Below are 22,590 nucleotides of genomic sequence, written 5' to 3' on the forward strand. Positions count from 1 at the left end.
GCAATTTGTTTCCTTCTTTGAAAACTTCCAATTGCTTAGAGATAGTATCATTATAGATGTTGATCATAAGGTTGTTTTGGATTTCTTCATGCACTGCTTTTCCTTCTTATAGAAACAAATTAATCTTTTTTCACAGTTTCATGTTATGTCTCATTAAGACTTTTCCCCATCATATGTGTAAAAGATTTAATATCATCTTTTATATTTTTGATGAGCATTTTCTAAAACTCTTTATGAATCCATTTGGACATTATGGCTCTGCTATGACATGATCATCTGCTTCCTTTTCTCACCAAACTGCTTTCCAGTTTTCCAACAGTTTATTTTTAATCAAAACCTTCTCCCGCATTTTGTGAGTTTGGGTCTATCCAACACCAGAATAATACCCAATATGGCAAGTGTCATAGTTCTATCTCATCATTATCTAGTCAGATTTCAGATCTTTTTCTATACTTTGTCAATATTTGCCAATTTTGCCTTGCTGTTCTCACTTCCTTACATGTTTACATACTATCTTCTTACATTTTTATCTAGTTTAATGAAGCTTAAGTGCTATTTTGATTGGATAAAACTCTCTAGATTGATCCATTTGAGTACCATCATCATCTTTATCATGTGTATGCAGTATTTTTATCTTTTACTGCACCTGTGATTTAATGTGTACTGAGCTCCTGGTAAGGAATTTTCTTTACCTTTGAGGCACCTTCTTTCCAATTTTTAGTGTTAGAGCTTTGGAGGGACTGAGTTATTAAGTGATTTACCCAGGATCATTCAAATTTGTCAGAAGTAGAACTTGAACTCAGATCTTTAGGACTTTAAGACCAACTTTTTACCAATTTTTACATGCTGCCTAATGGTATTATTGAATATATTTTACATATTTAAATTTTAAAAATATTTTATGTCCCCAATTATATGTAACAGCAATATTCAATGTTTCCTCAAAATTATAAGGTCCAAACTGTCTCCCTTCTTCCCTTCCCTCTCCCCTCCCCAGAGGGTGAGCAATTTGATCTGGGTTATACATACATGTATTGTCATGCAAATCATACTTCCCATATTGGTCACTGTTGTAAGAGAATAGTCATATAAAACCACATCCCCAAAATAAAATCACAAAGAAAGTGAAAAATAGAATGCTTTGATCTGTATTCCAACTCCCACGGTTCTTTCTCTGGAGGTGGATAGCATTCTTTATCATAAGTCCTTCAGCATTGTCCTGGGTTATTACATAGCTGGGAATAGCTAAATCTCTCACAGTTAATCACCATGAGTTATTGTTGTTACTGTGTACAATATTCTGCTGGTTCAATTTATTTCAGTCTACATCAGTTCATTTTGGTATAATTCTTTCTGAAGTCATGCTGCTCATCATTTCTTATAGCACAATAGTATTCCATTAACATCATACCCCACTGTCTGTTCAGCCATTCCCCAATTGATGGATATCCCATCAATTTTCACTTCTTTTCTATCATAAAGAGTTGTAAATATTTTTGTACAAGTAGGTCCTCTTTGCTGGGGGCCATCAGTCCATGACGCCTTGACAGAATCACTCATGGTAGCTGGGGAGGCCACAGAGTGTCCTTGGAGAGATGTGACTGCCCACTCTATCCCCCTTGCATGACTTCTTCCATCAATGCCCCTTACCTATGAATTGACATGATTATTATTCCCCCAGTCTCAAAAGAAATAATGCAAGAGCAAAGCACCTGAACCCTAATTCTCCTAAACATCACCAAAAGATCAGACCCTCAAACCCAATCCCAAAGGGACTATCATGGGTTACCTTTTACTTAGGTACATAATTCCCAGCAAAACCGCAGCTACAGGCCAAGCCAAAAACTCTCCCACATACAGAAGCCTCTTCTCATGAAGGCAGCACACAAATCAGTCATAGAGGCCCAAGCGATAAGTACAAGTACATCAAGCTTCAGAATGCCTCAGTGACTTGATCCCACAAATCTGTAACTCCCTAGAAGCCACCAGTCTAAATTTGAATTGTGTTCCCAGACCCCTCAGCCTCCATGATATGATTGGTGAATTGTCTTCTATGAACTGCTGATTAATGATTCCATTTTATTAAAAGCAATACATAATTTTCCTTGATTGATTGTAAGCTCAAAACTTCTCACAAGGTAATGAGAAAATTAAGCCACCTGTGACAGAAATCATTTATCTTGTGTGCAAACTTTATTCTGTCTGTAATCACAATACAAGAATATAGAATGTTAATCAAGTGATTTGTTAAAAGTTGATTTATCACTTTTCCAATTATCTCTCTTTGATTTTGTGTGTCTGCATGCCGAGAATATGGATATAAAATAATCCCAGGCTTGGGAATGTCGAAGAAGCTCAGAGATGCAAAGCAGTCCCATGGCCTTAATGATTAAGCTGTCTTCAGTTTGTTATTTATTTTATTTTATTTATTTTGACTGATTGTTCGCCACCTGTCGGGAACCATGGAGTTGCGAGTGGGGCTGGACCATGACTGGGGCACCTTTAATCTCCCCTTTTTTTATATCACTGGAACAGACCTAGTAATGGTATTAAGGGATCAAAGACTGCACAGTTTTATAGTGCATTGGGCATGTAATTGGGAAAAGAGCAAACACAGTAGCAGCAACTAGAAATACTTTCAAATTATATCTAGCAATAGTTATTCTCTTAATGTTATTTTCTAATTCCTTTAGCTAACATATTGAGAAGTATGATAACAATGGGAAGCTTGAATTTCCTATTGTCCTTACTAAGAACTCCTCTTTTCTTTTCCCCATTATAAGCAGTTCTTTTTGCATTTCTATAATCAATGTCGATTTAGAGAATTTTTTTTTTCCACATGACTTTAGATAGTTGTGATTTCTTCTTCTGAAAAGTGCTTATTCATATCCTTTGGCCATTTTTCAATTGGGGAATGACTTACAGTCTGACATATTTGGCTTATTTCTCTATGTATTTCAGAAATGAGGCTTTTATCAGAGAATTTTGCTGTAATATTTCTTAGTTATGATTACTGTGTATTTCCCTCCATCCAATTTTCCCTATTTATCCTTCTCTCTCCTTTCACCCTATCCCTACTCAAAAATATTTTGCTTCTGAACACCTCGTCCCCTAGTTCACACTTCCTTTAGAACCTCCTTCTATTTTCTTCCCTTCCTACTTTCATGTAGAGCAAGATTAAGATTTCTAAATCCAGCTAAGTATGCATATTATTCCCTCTTTGGGCCAATTCTCTTGAGAGTAACGTTCGAGCATCGCCCACTAACCCCAATCTTCCTGTCTACTTTATATATAGTAATAAAATATGGCACTAGTGGTTCAGAGTCAGTTTTGCCTGGCAGGCTTTCGCTCCGGAAGGGTTGTGGTCAAGCTGGCTGCCCAGCAAACTTCCATATCCTAGAGCGAGGGTCTCCATGGCTTTGGAAAGAAAGGGAAGGTATAAGGGTGGTCATGACACACATCTCTAGAGTGCCCTTGGGTCTGTTAGTACAAACTTGCTGCCAGAAGCATGTAATGGAGCTGGAATCAGTAAGCATCTGTTCCTGGTTGTCCCTAACCTTTTCGATGTCCCAATTATAAAGCCAGCTGTCACTGCTTTATGTCTTATATAAAATACTTTTGAGAGATTAAAGGGGTTGTAGAGAAAGAAAAGATCTGTTTGTCACGTTGTTCATATGACCATCTTTGCTTCTTCATAAAAGGCTCTCTATACTTGTTCTCTGTCCATGGTAGTTTGATCAGACCCATGAGTTCAATTATCTTTAATGTAGAAACATTGCACATAAAGATGCTTTTCTCCATAGCCCATCTCTTCTTCCAAATTTGCTGTTTCTCTTGAGCAACATTATCCTTTACCTTGATTAGAATTTCTTTTATCAGTTAAAATCTTACCTTATGCCAGAGTTCTTCCCTAGTTCCAATCTAAACCAGTGCCTCCACTTGCCCTCTATATCTTGGATGAGCATCATTGGAATGTGAGCTCCTTCCGTGAGGTGACTGTTCTAGTCTTTAGAAGCCTAGTCCTTCACCAGTTCTGGGCACACCTACTAATAATTGTTGATGTGCTGACCATCCTAATAATATATGAAAATATAGTGGTGTCCCTACATCTCTATGCCACAAGGAAGCATGTTGGTATTTTCTACATGACCTTCACTATTTCTCCAATTACTTTAACTTCTGTTTAATGTTCTCTTTATTTAAGATAGACAGATAGACAGACAGATATATAGATAGATGGACAGACAGACATAGATAGATACACAGACAGATATAGATAGACAGAGAGAGAGAGAGAGAGAGAGAGAGAGAGAGAGAGAGATCCAACTAACAAATCTAACAGACATTTATTAGGCATCCTATGCAAGGCACTCAATTAGATACAAACAGAAAAACAAGTCTCCACCATCAAGGAGGTTCCATACAAAATTCTATTTCCTCACCTGAATCTATCTATGAAAAGTCACCTCTAGGAAAGGCTGCACATTTCTATATTCACACTTACTACTGCCAAGTAATGAGAAATGTGTTTGCCCTCTAATCCCAGGAAAAGTGGCTTCGCTCTTTCAAATACATCTTGAAAGCTTGAGGGGGTAAAAGCTGGGACAATCATTAATCCTAGAGCAAATGAAACAGCAAGAGGCATTCTCCTTGGTCTCTATGGATTTAAGGATAAACTTTTTAATAGACCTCATTGTTCATGACCAAAGTTCCTGTGTCTAGATGAGGAGAATGAATGAAAGAGCATTTATTAAGCACTTAGATGCTATGTGCTGGCAACACAAATAAAAAAGTGGAATGTCTCTGATCTCAGAAATTCACATTCAAATCAGGGAAACACCATATCAAAAGTTTGAGCTACAAGTCCCATGTTCCTCAGGGTACAACAGTAAAACAAGATGATACGGCACATTCTCTAATGTGATTTCCATGGATGAAACCACATTCATTTCTAATGTTAAATCATTTGACCATGTCAAGGACTCTGGTGGTGAGAACCTGCTTTTCTGAATCCTCAGTAGTGGTTGTTATAGTTGCAAACGCAGTTTGCCAGGTGGCATCTCCCCAAGGATTGCTATCTTGGTTAACAGGGAACAAGGGCTAAGCTAGAAGTGGTGGTCTGCGTGGCAGTGCTATTTCCAGAAATCTAGGGCCTGGAATCCTGGGCAATATGCATTCTCACAGGAGTGAGGATGGTGATCCAAGTGGTGGTGGCATGACTCCTCTGACATGTGATCTCCTGTCTTCTCTTCAGGGTGATTTGCCACTTCCGCTAAATTGGCTTTCTTGCCCCATAGGTATCAATTGGTGAAGGTCACTGGCCCCCTTTGATTAGTTCTGCTACACTGGATGACAGCTATGGGGCTGGGCTAGAAGCAGAGTCTGTGGAGGCCTCCTAGTGCTAGGGCTCTAGCTGCCTGATACTGATAAATGGGGTTGTTCCTTCATTGATGGGGACTAAAGAATTGAAAGAACTGGGTCTCTATGCAATCTATTTATTTCACCATTAGATGAATAAACAATTGCGAAGAACTTTCAGTAATTCACTCAACATTCTTTTTAATACCTACAATCTTGTAAGCCCTCTCCTCACTTTGCATTACTCTGTGTTGATTCTTTAATATGCCTGCATGCTCCTCATGGTTTTTGCTCTATGGCATGACAGTTTCCATTGAATTGAAGTACAGGTTTGCGTAACCATTTCCCAATCTGGGGTCCTTACACTATTTCCAGATGTGGGCTATTAAAAAAAATACTCTATATAAGAGTTCTGGAAACAACTTTGTATATAGTTTTCTTTTCGCCCAAGGACATATTTTAGTCAGAATTACCTCTTCAGAGAAGAAAGCTCTTACAACTATTCTCTATTGTCAGATTGTACAAATTCTATCAAGAGCAGAAATATTTTTCTCCCCACAGTCCTGCCAATATTTGATTGGATTGTTTTTAAGTAACTCCTTTCAGTTGTTTGTGATTTGGGAGTAAAGAGCTTGGAGATCTTTGCAGAATACTCAGAGAAAGTTTCGTTCTTATAGATTCTGCTCTTGGGATATTTTGGAAGTTTCTACAATCAGACCTTCCACTGACATCCTCAATTCAAGTCCTCCCACCCTCAAAAGCCTTTACCTTCTGTCTTAGTAGTCATTCTAATAAATGAGCAACAAGAACTAGATATATAGGGTTGTCACATGCCACAGTCACATAGTTAAGAAGTGCCTAAACCCAGATTTGTACCCAGGTCCTCCTGACTCTAGACCATCCCTGATGTCTTAGCTTCTATTCTGAAAGGCAATTTTTTATGCATAAGTTTGAAGAACATGATTACTAGATTCCAAAACATGCCTTTTAGGATTTATACAAATTAGGCACTTCATGACTTTTAGCTTATAATCTTATGATTTTTGAAGTCTTCATGATATCAGTTCTACTTTTGTTGTTTAAAGAGCTTTATCTCTATCCTTCTGGAGGTTGAAAATTATATACAGATTTTGTGCATACGATTTTGTGTCTTTTTCCTGTTTTAAGTGTTACCGCTAATTCTTCTTAGCTATGAAGGATATTCTTCAACATAATCTTCAAGTTGAATTCTTAACAAATGGCCATTTTGGGTAGGTTGGAGAACCCAATTCATTCTCAACAACAGATTTCCCTCTGCCTTTGTATAAATCCTAGTATACCTCATCAGGTTTTTGCCCCTCTTCAGCACCTGGCACCTCCTCCTTACCCTGGTCATCTTTGTATATATCATCCTAGACATCATCAGGCTTAGAAAGTAGGGATCAGTTTCCGCTGCTCCTCGCCTTGCCTATCAAGTGACTTCTACCAACAAGATTATTCAACCAATCCACATCCCTCTATTTTTATCAATGTCTTAGATTATTTCACAAGGTGTGATATTCTTGAGTTATAAAAGAAGTCTTCTCACAAGTGGGGTCCTTTAGTCTTGACCAGAAGTCCGGCTTTATTATAAGACTGGCACAGCTGTGTAAACCTTAAAATTTCGTACACTTATAAATGTTGGAAATTTCACCATTGGGAAATTTCATACTTGAAAAATTTCCTATTGAGAGTGGGAACTCTATTGGAATGTGAACCCCATTGGCATGGGAGGTTCCTCCTCCTCCCTTCTTAAGATTACTTTAGGACAGAAACCTTTTGCTGAACAATGGAAAGGGCTTTGACCTATGCTTAAGCATAGAACAGGAAGTTCTTTGAGTCATGATTGATTTTAGAATTGATACAATGGAGATACTTGGAATGACAGAACCAGGTCTTGGAAATTGCAATCTCCACCCTACTCAGTCCTAACAGGATTTAGGAAGGGCTGCAGCATAGATCAAAATTTAATTATTCCTATCTGTACCCTACTCAGGGTAACAGGATTTAGGAAGGGCTGTAGCAAAAGATCAAGATTTAATTATTTGAGAATATGACCTTCAACAGACATGTGCAAAGCCACAGACCTCTGGGCAGTCCTGGGTTAAGCTAGAACCACCATGGGCACAGGGAAAATGATGGACAGTGATTGGTAGATGTGAGAACTGAGAGGAGGGAACTTGGATGGTTTCCTTAAAGATAGAGGGGTCTGAGGACTGAGGGGTTGGTTGGAGAGTTTTGGCTCTGAGTGGTTGGAGAGGTGCTCTGAAAAGCTTGCTCTGAAGGAAGCTGGAGGTGGAGGCCCTTGAGACTGTTTCTCCATTTTGGTCACGTGAGTAATAGGGACTGATCTCCTTTCTTTGCCCCAGCTATCTAAGGGCTTGGGCCTTTTGACCCAGCCTAAACAGAAGGGGTATTTAAGCCCTATTCCCTTCTCTCCCCTTTCTCTCTCTCTCTCTCTCTCTCTCTCTCTCTCTCTCTTTCTCTCTCTCTCTCTCTCTCTCTCTCTCTCATTCCTTTCTTCCTCCTGTTTGTAATTAAACTCTATAAAAGGTTGATGGCTGACTTGACTTTTCATTTAGGAATTACATAGCTGAATTCCTTGGCGACCTTAAATTAATATATATCAGTCTTTTAAAGTGATTTCCTTGTCACAGGTGCAATAAACCTATTTCTTTTTGGCTTGGAGACTTAGTTTCCCTTAGTTGCATTCCTACAGTTAGAAATTATACAACACCTTACTGAATGAATGTGGGGAAAACTTCATACACAGGTCACCTTTTTCTCACCATCAGAGAATTCATACTTAAGTTTTATCTTGACTATGAATTCTCTGATGATGAGAAAAAGATGAGATGTGTGTGAAGTTTTCCCCACATTTACTCATTACATTTATAAGGTTTCTCTTCAGTATGAATTTTCTGATGTTGAGAGGATAAACTGTCATTGAAAGATTTTCCACAATCAATAAACTTATAAGACTTTGGTCCTATACGAATTCTCTGATGTTTCATAAGGGAAGAGCTCCTACTAAAAGCTTTGCCACATCTACTACATTCATAGGGTTTCTCACCAGTATGAACTCTCAGGTGTAGAACCAGTAATGCATTCTGCCTGAAGGTGTAACCACATTCATTACACTTAAACGGTTTTTTCTCCAGGATGAATTCTCTGATGATGAGAAAGAGAAGAACTATCACTAAAAGATTTTCCACAAGTACATTTATAAGGTTTCTCTCCAGTGTGAATTCTCTAATGTCGAGTAAAAGATGAACTGTCACTGAAAGATTTTCTACAATCATTGGATTTATTGGGCTTCTCTCCTGTATGAATACTCTGATGCTTAGTAAAAGAAGAGCTATCACCAAAGGCTTTGCCACGCCCACTCCATTCATAGGGTTTCTCACCAGTGTGCATCCTCTGATGTAGTATCAGAAGTGCATGCTGCCTGAACGCTTTGCCACATTCATTACACTTTTTCTCCAGTATGAATCCTCTGGTAGGGAGAAAGGGATGACTGTGTGTGAATGCTGCACCACATTCAGAACATTTGTAGGGCTTCTCTCCAGTATGAATTCTCTGATGTTGAGCGAGAGATGAACTGTCAATGAAAGATGTTCCACAGTCACTAAATGTATAAGGTTTCTCTCCTGTACGGATTCTCTGATGTTTAGTAAGAGAAGAGCCATCATTGAAACCTTTACCACATTCATTGCATTCATAAGTTTTCTCTCCAGTATCAACTCTTTGATGTAGTTTAAGAGATGAAATTTACTTAAAACTTTCCCACACTCCTTGCATTTATAGTGTTTCCCTCCAGTACACATTCCCTGATGTTGAGTTAAGAACTTACTGTGTAGGAATGCTTCCTCAAATTCATTATGTTTGTAGGATTTCTCTCCAGTAGCTATTTTATTACATAGAGCTGAAGAGTAATTAAATTCTCTCTTACAAACATTTTTGTTACAACGTCTCTTTCTTGAGATTCTATGTTTTTAATTGCTTCTGAATACTGTTTAAAGTTATTCCCACGTATATCATATTTATGAATACTCTTTCCTAGAGAAATGTCTCTTTCTATAACAATGCTTGACTTATGAAGGAAATTTTTCCCAAATATATCACATTCACAAATTCTTATTTTATAAGGTATGTTCTTGTGGCTGATTGTTATTTGCCTAAAATTCCTTTCATGGGTCTCCTGTGGCCTCTGGAATCTGCCATCACATTCCCAGTATGGTCCCAAATTGGAGTCCCATAAGTCATATTCTGCAAGTCTTCCCTGGGATAAGTCTTTCAAAGAAGTACCTTGCTTTTCAACTGAGTTCTTGGTCTCAAGTCTAGCCTCCCAATTTATGGGGAAACAAATCATTGGAGTAAAAGCCCATGTTCATATTGGAGATATTTTCTCCTCACTCAGATTAAAAATAACATTTCCTCACAAACATCAGGTGAAATATTTAGACTGAGTAACATCCACATTTACAGATATAGAAAAGCCAGGGGAGACAGGGATTATTAGAAGGAGAAAGACTAAGTAATAGAAGTTCAAGGAAGGGAGGAATAAAAATAATCTGTAATAGCAAAAAAAAAGGGGGGGTGGACATAAGGAAGGTGAGGCTCCAATTGACTATTTAGAAGATGTAGAAGATGTAGAGTATGTGGATTATTGGAGAAGGAGCAGAACAGTTGAGGCAGGATGCATACTCCTGTTTGTCAGTATATGAAAGAGGTTAGCTTAGATGAGAAAGAGAGTGTCCTTTCAGTAATAAAAAATTTAAAGCAGGCAAAAGATAAGATACCATTACTAGAGAACTGCAAGATTGTATTATCACAAGTCTGAAAAAAAAAAAAGACAAATGGGTGGTCTGACCATATTCAAGAAAACCAAGGGCTCCAAGTCCTACCTTCAACACATAATGGTTGAGGGAATGGCAGGAAAGAAAAGACGAGAAAGTCAGGCGGGTGATTTGATGACAATAGGTCTATGGGAACAAACTAATGTCTGAAAGTCTGAGGCCCCCTCTCCAGGACTAGTAGACTGAGTAAAACTACACACCTAATACTCCAAAGACTGAGGAACAGAGCTATTGACTACAATAAGTACCATCCACTTGTCTTCTCTCTTGCTTACTTGGATATGTGTTTCTTGGTACTTCTTTCTCTTCTGTCCATGATGCTTCTTGTTCCAACAGGGAAATCACTTCTGCTTTGGACACCAGAAGCCTTGTTCATGAGTTTTTTAAAAAAGAAATGAAACAGAGTTGGAGAAAAGTATCAGTCTCACAATTTAATCCTAGCTAATCTTCATTAGGAGAAAGAAGGCATGATAGGAAAGCTCCAAGAGTGACAGATTTTTAAAATTTATTCTTATATTTCATTTTACAAAAAATTGGTAATTTACCAATAAGAAATTTCCAAATCATTCAAAGTTACAAGATTCAAATTTTCTTCTTCCCTCCCCCTTCACAGAGCTGGCAGGCAAGCAAGCAATTCCATCTGGGTTATACACATATCATCACGTTTTCCTTTCCCAACTTAGGAAACACTCATGACCCTCTATTGGGGTTTTTGTAGAGTGTTTAACTCTGGGAAGACCAAAGAAAAACGTGATCTTTGGTTTGGACTCTGAGGCTGTTAAGGTTCAGAGTCCTAACTTGATTCTAGTTGAGACTTAACCAGTAGACTTTGCTATTATATAATTTGAAGGTGAAGTTGAGAAATATGAGGATAATAGCAGTAGTTTTTGTTTAGATAATATAAATTTGGGTTAGTCAGATCAGGGAGGAGTAGTGTAGCCTGCAAAACACAGGAGAACTGGTTCCTCCTGGAATCTGGGAGTTTATTTGGGTGGATTTAGAATCTCTTAGAATTAGAAGTCCTTTATTTATCCTTATATAGTTCAATAAATATTTTATGTTTATAATAAGAGTCTCTTTAGCATCCTTGCACCTAGGTCTGATGGGAAGTTCACATTTGAGCTTCACTTGATCACTGAGGATAATATTGGAACAGTTTTAAAAAGTTTTGAACCTATATAGAAACAGTTTTTCCAGCTAAATATTTTCTTTATTTTTACACTGGCTTTCAAGTGGAAGTCTAACACCATTAAGGGAAACAATCCTTCCTTCTAGAGGGTCGAGATTCTCCTCTAATTAAACTCCTAAACAGAAAACAGACTCATATGCACATATACCCTTGTGGCACATGCATACCCAAAGGCATAGAATTCTAGTCCAAGGATTCTAAACCACAGAGGATCCAAGAATCAGAGGTGGAAGGGATCTTCCCTCTAATTCTGACTCTTTACAACATCACCAAAGGGGGGTAATTAACATTCCAGATGCTAACCTTCCCCAACAACTCCTTTTGGGCAGCTCTCATATTCAGGATGGTTTCTTTCCATGTCAGAAAGATCTTCCCTTCCATCTTTTCTTGCCAAGGCACATTCCCATGAACCTTCTACTTTCCTGGGTTAGAGGGACAGCAAAGAGACTGAAAAAATTTTTTCAGAAATTTTCATTAATTAATTTAGAATATTATTCCATGGTTACATGATTCACACTCTTTCCCTCCTCTCCTTCTACCTCCCTCCCATAGCCAACAAGCAATTCCACTGGGTTTTATATATAATGTGAGGAGTGAAATATTGAAGGAACTCATTTACTCATGAAGGGAAATCCAAAATCAGAGAACTTATGCAGAGTATGTAGAAAATGACTCCTCAAAGGGGAGCAAGTTATCTGAGTTCAACCAAGAGACAGGACTTCAGTATCATCCAGGTGTATTAAAAATAGATGATCTGTGGAGCTATTTCTAGTTGCAGTAAATGATGTACTCTGCTTCTTACGAGAGATACTGGGAAAAACTCAGGAAGCCCAGTTGTAATGGAGATAGATGTATTTCTGAGAGATAGAGAGATACAATTAGAGAAAGATATTCTAGGGTTGCCTATTGATCACTACTGATGTCTAATAGATTATTTTTCCTAAGCCCCTCCTCCCTCAATCCCTCCTGTCACCACCCTATTCTGAAGCCTTTGGCTTCGCACCACCCCCCTGAGTGGACTATAGGATTTATGAGGAAAAACTCTTTTCTCTTCCTTTTTCAATAAGGGGAGTTATTTGGAACAACAGGATGGAGAACTGAGGTAAGATGAGGTGAGAGGGATAAGGTGTTCCCTAATCTCTAAGGAAGGTTAGGAGGATTTTGGGAAATGTCAGTTCTGTCACAGCTGTGACACAAGTCTGTCAAGGAGATATGAAGGACAATTGATTTTCTTCTGTCCTCTTCTAATCAGCCCAGTATATAACGATCAATGACCAACATCAGCCACACCAAAGCCTCAGCCTAGGTCAGAAGCCAAGGCAGTCTCTCAGTTCATCCCCTGGCCATGCTCCACCTGACATTCCTGGGAACATTCTATTTGAAATGTTCTTTCTTGATTGACATCTGAGGTCCTTTACTCTCTGTCTCCCATGCATGGAATTATCTTTTCCTTCATGCCTCTTCCACATTGGGGAAAACTCCCAGAAGTCTTTAGGGAAGCAAATGGAAAATGGGGATAGACTAAGAATCCAACTTCCCCTACCTGTCTTTAAGAGATCTCTCTTTCTCTTTCCTGCAGTCAGTTTCAAAGAGTCTATCACCATGAGTGCTTGTCTCCAAGAAGTAATGAAAAACACTTCTTATCTGCAAAAGTCTTCTACTGATTCTGACTCTCAGGTGGGCACAACATTGGCTTTTCAAAACCAATTAGTAGAGCCACATGCAAGACAACCAAAGGACTCATGATAAGAAGGGCCCTCTGCCTCCAGAGAAGGAACTGATGGAGTCTGGATGCAGACTTCCTTTTTTCTGATGAGTGATGAGTATGGGGAACAGTTTGACCGTATTCCTTCTGTACACTCCATATCACATTGCTTGCCCACTGTTACAGGGAAATTAGCAGGAATAAGAGATCCTGCAAGGCAGTAGAGCAAGGTTCCAGAACTCTGGAGAGTGACAGGCAGTTCCTTCTGAGAGGGACAGTTGAGCAGCCAGGAGTTGAGTTTCTGTCTAGTTCTTCTGGGAAGGATGTAGAGAGCTAGATATTCTCTCTCCTGTGGCATTCCTGGTGATCCAGTCTGTTCTTGTGGGTCCCTGCTACTGCTGAGACTGATTTCCAACAGAGATGCTCAAGACTCCAGAGGACAACTGTCAGTGAGACCTTCCTTTGAATCCTGTTCCTGCTACCTTCAATTCCTTCCCACGTTTATATATTAATTAAGGGGGTTTCATTTCACTAGATGAAGCAAGTAGATTAGTAGGTAGTGAAGTATTAAATTGTGGAGGTAACCACTTGACTTGGGTTTTAGATAGATCATCCCAAATCCCTTCCTTCCCTTATCTGAAAATGAACTATTGTCTTAGTTAGATTTATATACATTATTTCAGTAGAGTTATTTCACCACTCAGAGAAGGGAAGGGGAAGAAGGGAGAGATGCTGTGATTCTTCCACACTCTGCCCTTCTCAGAAGGCATACTGGCTGCACTTTCCTGTCCTTTTCCTGGTCTCTCTCTTTCTCGTTGCTGGTCTCCCTAGCAGGCTAACTCTCACTCTCCAAGGCTACAATGGCCCTCAGATCCAATCACACATGGCAGTTGAAGTAGCCAGAAACAGACATGCTCCAATCAGATTCTCCTCCAGCAGCAGGGATCCCTCACCAGCTCATCCACACCACTCACAAGACCCTGGTTCCACAAAGATCTGCTTCTCCTGTGTTTCACAGGCCACACTAATCCTCCCTGATCTGACTAACCCAAATTTATACTATCTAAATAAAAACTACCACTATTATCCTGATAAATCTTAACTTTGCCTTCAAATTATAAAAAAGGAAACGATAGCTGGTTGAGTCTCAACAAGAACCAAGTCACGACTCTGAGCCTTAGCAGACTCAGAGTCCAAACCAAAGACTAGATCTTTCTTTGGTCTTCTCAGAGTTAAAAAATCTATAAAGACAGTAATTGATAGTCAATAGTACTGCACTCAGTCAAAGGACATCATGAAGTCCTGAGTCCCCCCTCACTCTGGAAAGCAAAGAAGTCACTGTAATACCAAGACTGAAAGTACCACACTTGCCTTTCTCCAAGTTACACAGAAGAGATTAGCAATCACAGTTTCTCAGCTTGCTTACCTCTGTAATAGCAACCCTGGTAATGCTCATGTGTGGAGTCATTTTCATAAACATTATCCTGTGGGAGAGTAGCACATCCAGCCCCCAGGAATGTTGTTGTGCTTAGGATTTTTCTCTCTATAAAAGTCTTTCTTTTAGTCACAATAAAGGAAGTCATAGCCCCAGTCATGGTGCCATGATTCTTCCCCCTGGTCCTTCTCAAAAGGCATGCTGGCTTCACCTTTCTGGTCCTTCTCCTTATCTCACTCTTTCTCTCTAGCTGCTAGTTTTCCTAGCTGGCTCACTCTCACTCTGCATGGCTACAACAGCCCTCAGATCCAATCACTCATCACCAGTCTCCCACACATGACCCCCATAGAGTGGGGAAAACAATTTGACTCAAAAAAATTTTAAAGGTGGTTAAAAATCATATTTACATTTCATTAAGGGAAGAAATAGAATGTGATTTTTAAAAATGTACCAGGCTGGGCCCAAAATATGCTTCTTAGATAAAGAAATCAAAACCTTCTCAAGGTCTATGCCATCTGCTCAGGGAAGTAAATAAGCCCTAAATTAAGGGGAAATTCTACCACCTGGAGGTGATCAAGATGGGGCAGGGCAGAGCTGAGGCCTGGAATAAAGGCAGAACTCCCAGAGCTTCAGAACCTTGGGAGGATAGAGGCCAGATAAGGAAGTGAGAGGTACCAGGCCTACACTTTCTGATGGAGACTTCCTCAGGCAGCCCTCAGCCTGGATGAGTCTTTTTAGGTGGGAGCTCTTGTTCTGGTCCCACTGAACTGAACCTGAGGTTACTCTATTGAGCTTCAGGGCCTTCTGGGGTCTGTTCCTGCTGTGGGTGAGTCTGCCCCATTTTTTCCTCCTCCTCCTCAAGTCCTCCTTGCTTCAGTCCCTCACCCCAAGCTCTCAGAGGGGTCTCCTCCTGACTTAATGAGGACCAATGACCTAGAACAAGGTAGCTGAGGGTCACCCCTGATTGCAGAGGAAAGGAGGCCCTGGATTCCTCAGGGGCCTTAGTTCCCCAAAGAAACCCTTATCTATGAAACCTGTGGTAGGTGCTACTCCCAGTTGGAGGTGATGGGCAATCAAAGGCCAAAGGCAAATAGAACCTTTCCTTTAGGAGTTTCCCATTTACCCTAAGGCAAACAGATAAGAATGTAGGGAATGGGAAGGGACCTCAATACTAAGAAGGGCCAGGGGAACCAGGAGATATTCCCTTGGATGTCCTGTTAATCCTGTGTATAGCTTCCTTGGTATGTTTTTGTTTGAATGTTGTCTCCTGTGAGCTTCCTCAGAGAGGAGCCATTTTTTACCTCTTTCTTGGATGTCCAGCACTTAGCATGATAGAAAGCTCATAATAAGCTCTCAAGACATGTCCACTGATCTATTTTTCATGTTTAGAGTGTTATCAAATCGGTTACAACTTGACATAGAAAATTTAGAAACTTCAGAAGCAGATTTAGAGATAATAGATAAATTAATGGATAAATAAAATATCGACAGCAAGTCTATTCTATGCTGGGCTGTACTGAGCACTTTATAATACTACCATCTCTTAAGATCCTCACAACAATCCTAAGAGGTAGGTTGCCACTTTACCAGTGAGGAAACTGAGTCAGCAGAGGTAAAGTGACTTGGCCAGGGTCACCCAGCTAGGAAGAGTCTGAAGCCCAGATCTGAACTCAAATCTTTCTGACTTTAGGCCCTTGTGAACTCTTCCCTTCACCATCACTTCACTGCCACTAGATTAGGAGGGACCTTATCTGCAATTGGCAGATGAGTGCTGGGGGCCATCAGTCCACGAGACAGAGTCACGCGTGGTAGCTGGGGAGACCACAGAGTGGTCCATGGCGAGACGTGATTACCCACCCAACCCCCTTTTACATGACCTCTTTCATCAATTCCCCTCACCTATGAATTCACATGTTTATTATTCCCCCTAGTCTCAAAAGAAATAATAAAAGAACGAAGCACAGGTGCCCTAATTCTCCAAAACATCACCAAAAGGTCAGACCCTCAAACCCAATCCCAAAGAGACTGTCATGGGTTACCTTTTACTTAGGGACATAATTCCCAACAAAACCTCATCTACAGGCCAAGCCCAAAACTTTCTCATGAAGTCGGCACCCAAATCAGTCAAAGAGGCCCAAAGATAAGTACATGAAGCTTCTGTGTGACTCAGGAACTCCCTAGAAGCCACCAGTCTAAATCTGAATTGTGTTCCCAGACCCCTCAGCCTCCATGATATGATTGTTGAGTTGTCTTCTAAGAACGGCTGATTAATTATTCCATTTTATTAATAGCAAGACGTAATTTTCCTTGATTGTTAGCTCAAAACTTCTCACAGGGTGAGAAAATTAAGCCACCTGTGACAAAATCATTGATCTTGTGTGCAACCTTTATTCTGTCTGTAATCCCAATACAAGAATATAGAATGTTAATCAAGTCATTTGTTAAAAGATAATGTATTGGGGCAGCTGGGTAGCTCAGTGGATTGAGAGCCTAGAAATGGGAGGTCCTAGCTTCAAATATGGGCTCAGACCCTTCCCAGCTGTGTGACCCTGGGCAAGTCACTTGACCCCCATTGCCTAGCCCATACCACTCTTCTGCCTTGGAGCCAATACACAGTATTGAATCCAAGAAGAAAGGTAAGGGTTAAAAAAAAAGTTAATGTATCACTTTTCCAATTATCTCTCTTTGATTTTGGGTATCTGCATGCCAACAGAATGGGTATAAAAATAAAGATTAGACATGGAGAAAGCAGAGCAGCAGTCAGATGCAAAGCAATCCCATGGCTGTTATGATTAAGCTCTCTTCTGTTTGTTATTTATTTTGACTGATCGTTCATCACTCCGGAATACCCTGGAGTCTTGGACTTCGCCCATGACACCAGTTGACCCAGTGTCTACTAAGTAGGTAGTCTAATAGTTGAAGCCAGATTTCCTGACTCCTAAACTAGGGTTCTCTTTAGGCCACAGTGCTGCTTCCTATGACTGATGGTGGAGTCTGACTTGACTCTCCTGTCCCAATCAGACCATGCCATTCTCCTACTCAAGAAAAGTCAGTGACTCCCATTTGCTCTGGAATTCATGGGTCCAACTATGTGACCCTGAGCAAGTCACCTAATCACCACTGTCTAGTCTTTCCTGCTCTTTTCCTTTGGAACCGATACACAGTACTGATTCTGAGAGGGAAGGGAAGGGTTTAAAAAACAAAGAATTCATGAGCCTTCCTCTGTTCAGCATTGATAGGCCTCTCTACCTCATTCCAACTTCCTTTTACACAGTGTTTATTCATTACAATCATTCAGTTGTCCTTCTGATATTTCCCCTTATCTTCCTTCATCCTTGAACCCTTTTGGTAGTTCTCATGGCTTGGATTCCCAAATCTCTGATCACTCCTCATTACCCACCTCCTTCAATTCCTTCCTAGCTCTGTTGCCAATGGATCATGGCCACTTTTCCCTCCTAGTTCTGTTGACCTTCTCTGCCTTTTCCCCATGAGTTCAGGCTATGTTTGAGAGAACTCAAGGATATTCCTCTTAGGGCTATTGTCACTGTGGGGTATGTGCCTGGTTTTTCTCAGCTACAAGGGTCCCGTTCCCCTAGAAGAGGCCACAAAGGAAATTTGTGTATTTCATTTCATCTCTTTCAGACTGGGAGTCCAGGTCTAAGAGCAAGAAGGAAACTCCAATATAAGGCATTCCTGAGGAAGAAGGAAGCAAAAAGATTGGTCTTGCATTCTGCTTTTGGAGAAGTAGAAATTGATGAAAACAAATTCTGTGGAGAAATCAGAGAAACCAGGAGTCACATTTGGGGCATTTCATCTTTACTCATTTCAGAAAAGTACCAACATGTATACTGGAGAGAAATTCTACAAGTGCCCCCAATGTAGGAAAGCTTTTAATAAAAGCTCAAAACTCATTTTACATCAGAGAATTCATGTTGGAGAAAACCCTTGTCAATGCAATGACGGTGGGAAAGGTTTCCATCATAGGTCAAAAGTTAACATACATCGGAGGGCACATACTAGAAAAAATCCTTATCAATGCAATGACTGTGGGAAAATGTTTATTAATGACTCAAAACTTATTTTACATCAGAGGATACATACTGGTGAGAAGCCTTTTAAATGTAATGATTGTGGGAAAGTCTTCAGTCATAGGTCAAAACTTATTATACACCAGAGAATTCATACTGGTGAGAAACCTTTTAAATGTCATGATTGTGGGAAGGCCTTTATTCGGAGTTCCCACCTCCTTCAACACCAGAGAATTCATACTGATGAGAAGCCATTTAAATGTGATGATTGTGGGAAGGCCTTTAAGCAGAATTCCCACCTCCTTCAACACCAGAGAATTCATACTGGTGAGAAGCCATTTAAATGTGATGATTGTGGGAAGGCCTTTAATCAGAATTCCAACCTCTCTGTTCACCAAAGAATTCATACTAGTGAGAGGCCATTTCAATGTAATGATTGTGGGAAGGCCTTTAATCGGAGTTCCCACCTCCTTCAACACCAGAGAATTCATACTGGTGAGAAGCCATTTAAATGTGATGATTGTGGGAAGGCCTTTAATCAGAGTTCCCACCTCTTTAAACACCAGAGAATTCATACTGGTGAGAAGCCATTTCAATGTCATGACTGTGGGAAGGCCTTTAATCAGAGCTCCCACCTCCTTCAACACCAGAGAATTCATACTGGTGAGAAGCCATTTAAATGTCATGATTGTGGGAAGGCTTTTAATCAGAATTCCAACATCTCTGTTCACCAAAGAATTCATACTAGTGAGAGGCCATTTCAATGTAATGATTGTGGGAAGGCCTTTAAACAGAGTTCCCACCTCCTTCAACACCAAACAATTCATACAGGTGAGAAGCCATTTCAATGTCATGATTGTGGGAAGGCCTTTAATCAGAGTTCCCACCTCCTTCAACACCAGAGAATTCATACTGGTGAGAAGCCATTTGAATGTCATGATTGTGGGAAGGCCTTTAATCAGAATTCCAACCTCTCTGTTCACCAAAGAATTCATACTAGTGAGAGGCCATTTAAATGTAATGATTGTGGGAAGGCCTTTAATCAGAGTTCACACCTCCTTCAACACCAGAGAATTCATACTGGTGACAAGCCTTTTAAATGTAATGATTGTGGTAAGGCCTTCAGTCAAAGGTCAAAACTTATTATACATCAGAGAATTCATACAGGTGAGAAGCCTTTTAAATGTAATGATTGTGAGAAGGCCTTTAATCGGAGTTCCACCCTCCTTAAACATCAGAGAATTCATACTGGTGAGAAGCCATTTAAATGTAATGATTGTGGGAAGGCCTTTAATCAGAATTCCCACCTCCTTCGGCACCAGAGAATTCATACTGGTGAGAAGCCTTTTAAATGTAATGATTGTGGGAAGGCTTTTAATCAGAATTCCAACATCTCTGTTCACCAAAGAATTCATACTAGTGAGAGGCCATTTCAATGTAATGATTGTGGGAAGGCCTTTAAACAGAGTTCCCACCTCCTTCAACACCAAACAATTCATACTGGTGAGAAGCCATTTCAATGTCATGATTGTGGGAAGGCCTTTAATCAGAGTTCCCACCTCCTTCAACACCAGAGAATTCATACTGGTGAGAAGCCATTTGAATGTCATGATTGTGGGAAGGCCTTTAATCAGAATTCCAACCTCTCTGTTCACCAAAGAATTCATACTAGTGAGAGGCCATTTAAATGTAATGATTGTGGGAAGGCCTTTAATCAGAGTTCACACCTCCTTCAACACCAGAGAATTCATACTGGTGACAAGCCTTTTAAATGTAATGATTGTGGTAAGGCCTTCAGTCAAAGGTCAAAACTTATTATACATCAGAGAATTCATACTGGTGAGAAGCCTTTTAAATGTAATGATTGTGAGAAGGCCTTTAATCGGAGTTCCACCCTCCTTAAACATCAGAGAATTCATACTGGTGAGAAGCCATTTAAATGTAATGATTGTGGGAAGGCCTTTAATCAGAATTCCCACCTCCTTCGGCACCAGAGAATTCATACTGTTGAGAAGCCTTTTAAATGTAATGATTGTGAGAAGGCCTTTAATCGGAGTTCCATCCTCCTTAAACACCAGAGAATTCATACTGGTCAGAAGCCATTTAAATGTAATGATTGTGGGAAGGCCTTTAATCAGAATTCCAACCTCCTTCAGCACCAGAGAATTCATACTGGTGAGAAGCCATTTCAATGTCATGATTGTGGGAAGGCCTTTATTCGGAGTTCCACCCTCCTTAAACACCAGAGAATTCATACTGGTGAGAAGCCATTTAAATGTAGTGATTGTGGGATGGCCTTTAACCAGAGTTCAAATTTAATTGTCCATCAGAGAATTCATACTGGAAAGCTTATTAAAAAATCATGAATGTGGTAAAGATTTTAATGAGAGAACAAACTTCCTGGTACATCAGAGAATTCACACTGGTGAGGAACCTTATAAATATGAAGGCTGTGAGAAAGTCCTCAGTTTTCAGTCATATTTTCTTGATCATCAGAGGGCCCATATTGGTGAGAAACTTTAGTAATGTGATGAATATGCCAAAGGGCTCTGTAAGCATCTAGTACTCATTGATCATCTGATCATGTTATATATAAAGCTTTTACTTACTCTTTTTGTGAGAATGTTTTGGTACGAAATACAAAATTTTCTACATTAGAAAACTCGTGCTGAAAAAAAACTTTCATTTGAAAAAAAAGTTTCATTTGGCTGTATGATAATCATGAAATGTGTTTCTGTTATATAGCCCAATAATGAATTCAATTTTTTATTTCATTCTTTACCTCATTTTTGACACTCAGATAATACAAACCATTTATATTTATTATTTTTATTAATATATTTTCTCCTCTCATTTATTCCTAGTTTTATATAGGATTGATATTTATCTTTACATATTACAAACAAGGTAATGTTTTCTAGTTTGAATGTCACTTCATCTTGATATTAATATTCTAATTTCTGACGTATAATAAAATGTGATTTTTAGAATAATTGCTTATTTTAAAACTAGGGATTGTTTATCTTCAATGGTTTTTAAAACTCATAAGTGTGTTTGTTAACTGAGACATTCCACATGTCTTATTTTAATAAGAAATTCAAACTATTTCTAAAATTTTAGGAATTTCAGTTTATTTTCAATAATTTTCTTTTTATTCTTTTTGTCAATCCCATCATTCATTTATTCATTTATAGCAAAAACATATAATGGGGACAGTAAATGGACAAGTTCAGTAGCAGGAATAAGGGAATATTGCTGAACAGAATATGTCCTCTGTTGGTATCCATACAATATCTGCACATTAGGTGGATTGTCTGTAAAGGGCTGAGGAAGAAGAGATGAGTTTGGATCTGTACTACTAGGGGCAGATGCAGACTAGTAGTAAATGGGAAGAATTGGGTGTTTAAGGAAATGATAGATTTCCAGATAATGGAGGTAGATAGTTTTGAGTGATGTTAAGATCAAGCATATAATCAACTTTATGGATGGCTAAGTCACCAAGACAATGTTAACTTGGATGTGGAGAGGCTAAAGAAATGGGGGGCCAGCCCATTAGAGGCGGTATCACCATGGATGCTTCAGACTCGTAGATGAGAAGGCGATTGAGTTGGAGGAAAAAATGATGTTGTGAGCACTGGAATCCAAGAGAAGGGAAAAAAGTCTCTCAGGTTTGATGGGTTTTCCCCCCTACTATATTGCAATTCTCTCCATTTGCTTTACAAGTTGCACTTGAATGGTTCCTTCTGTCCATGGATGAATACCAGGAGGAGACCTCAGACTGCTTTTCCTTTTAGATGGTCACCATTGGTGAGTGAAAGGCTGACTTAGTGACCGTGCCTTTCTCAGAGGTCTAAACTTCTGAGAGAGTCCCATCGTTTTGAGACTTTTTTCTCCTGGCTGGGGCTTAGAAATTCTGATATCAGAAGAAGCCAGATCTCTCTCTCCCTCTCTCTCTCTCTGTATACATACATATACATATACATACATATATATATATA

The 22,590-nt window shown here is 39.5% G+C and overlaps 1 protein-coding gene across 1 annotated transcript; it reads left to right on the forward strand.

Moving 5' to 3' along the window:
- The first annotated feature begins 2,462 nt into the window (after positions 1–2,462).
- LOC100619872 (zinc finger protein 91-like) lies at positions 2,463–21,184 on the forward strand. The gene is made up of 2 exons (XM_056826306.1): positions 2,463–2,546; positions 18,487–21,184. The coding sequence occupies exons 1-2, from the start codon at positions 2,463–2,465 to the stop codon at positions 20,956–20,958; spliced, it is 2,556 nt and encodes an 851-aa protein (XP_056682284.1). The 3' UTR covers positions 20,959–21,184.
- The last annotated feature ends 1,406 nt before the right edge of the window (positions 21,185–22,590 follow it).

Source organism: Monodelphis domestica, chromosome 4 (genome assembly GCF_027887165.1).
Source record: "Monodelphis domestica isolate mMonDom1 chromosome 4, mMonDom1.pri, whole genome shotgun sequence".
Taxonomy (NCBI): Eukaryota; Metazoa; Chordata; class Mammalia; order Didelphimorphia; family Didelphidae; genus Monodelphis; species Monodelphis domestica.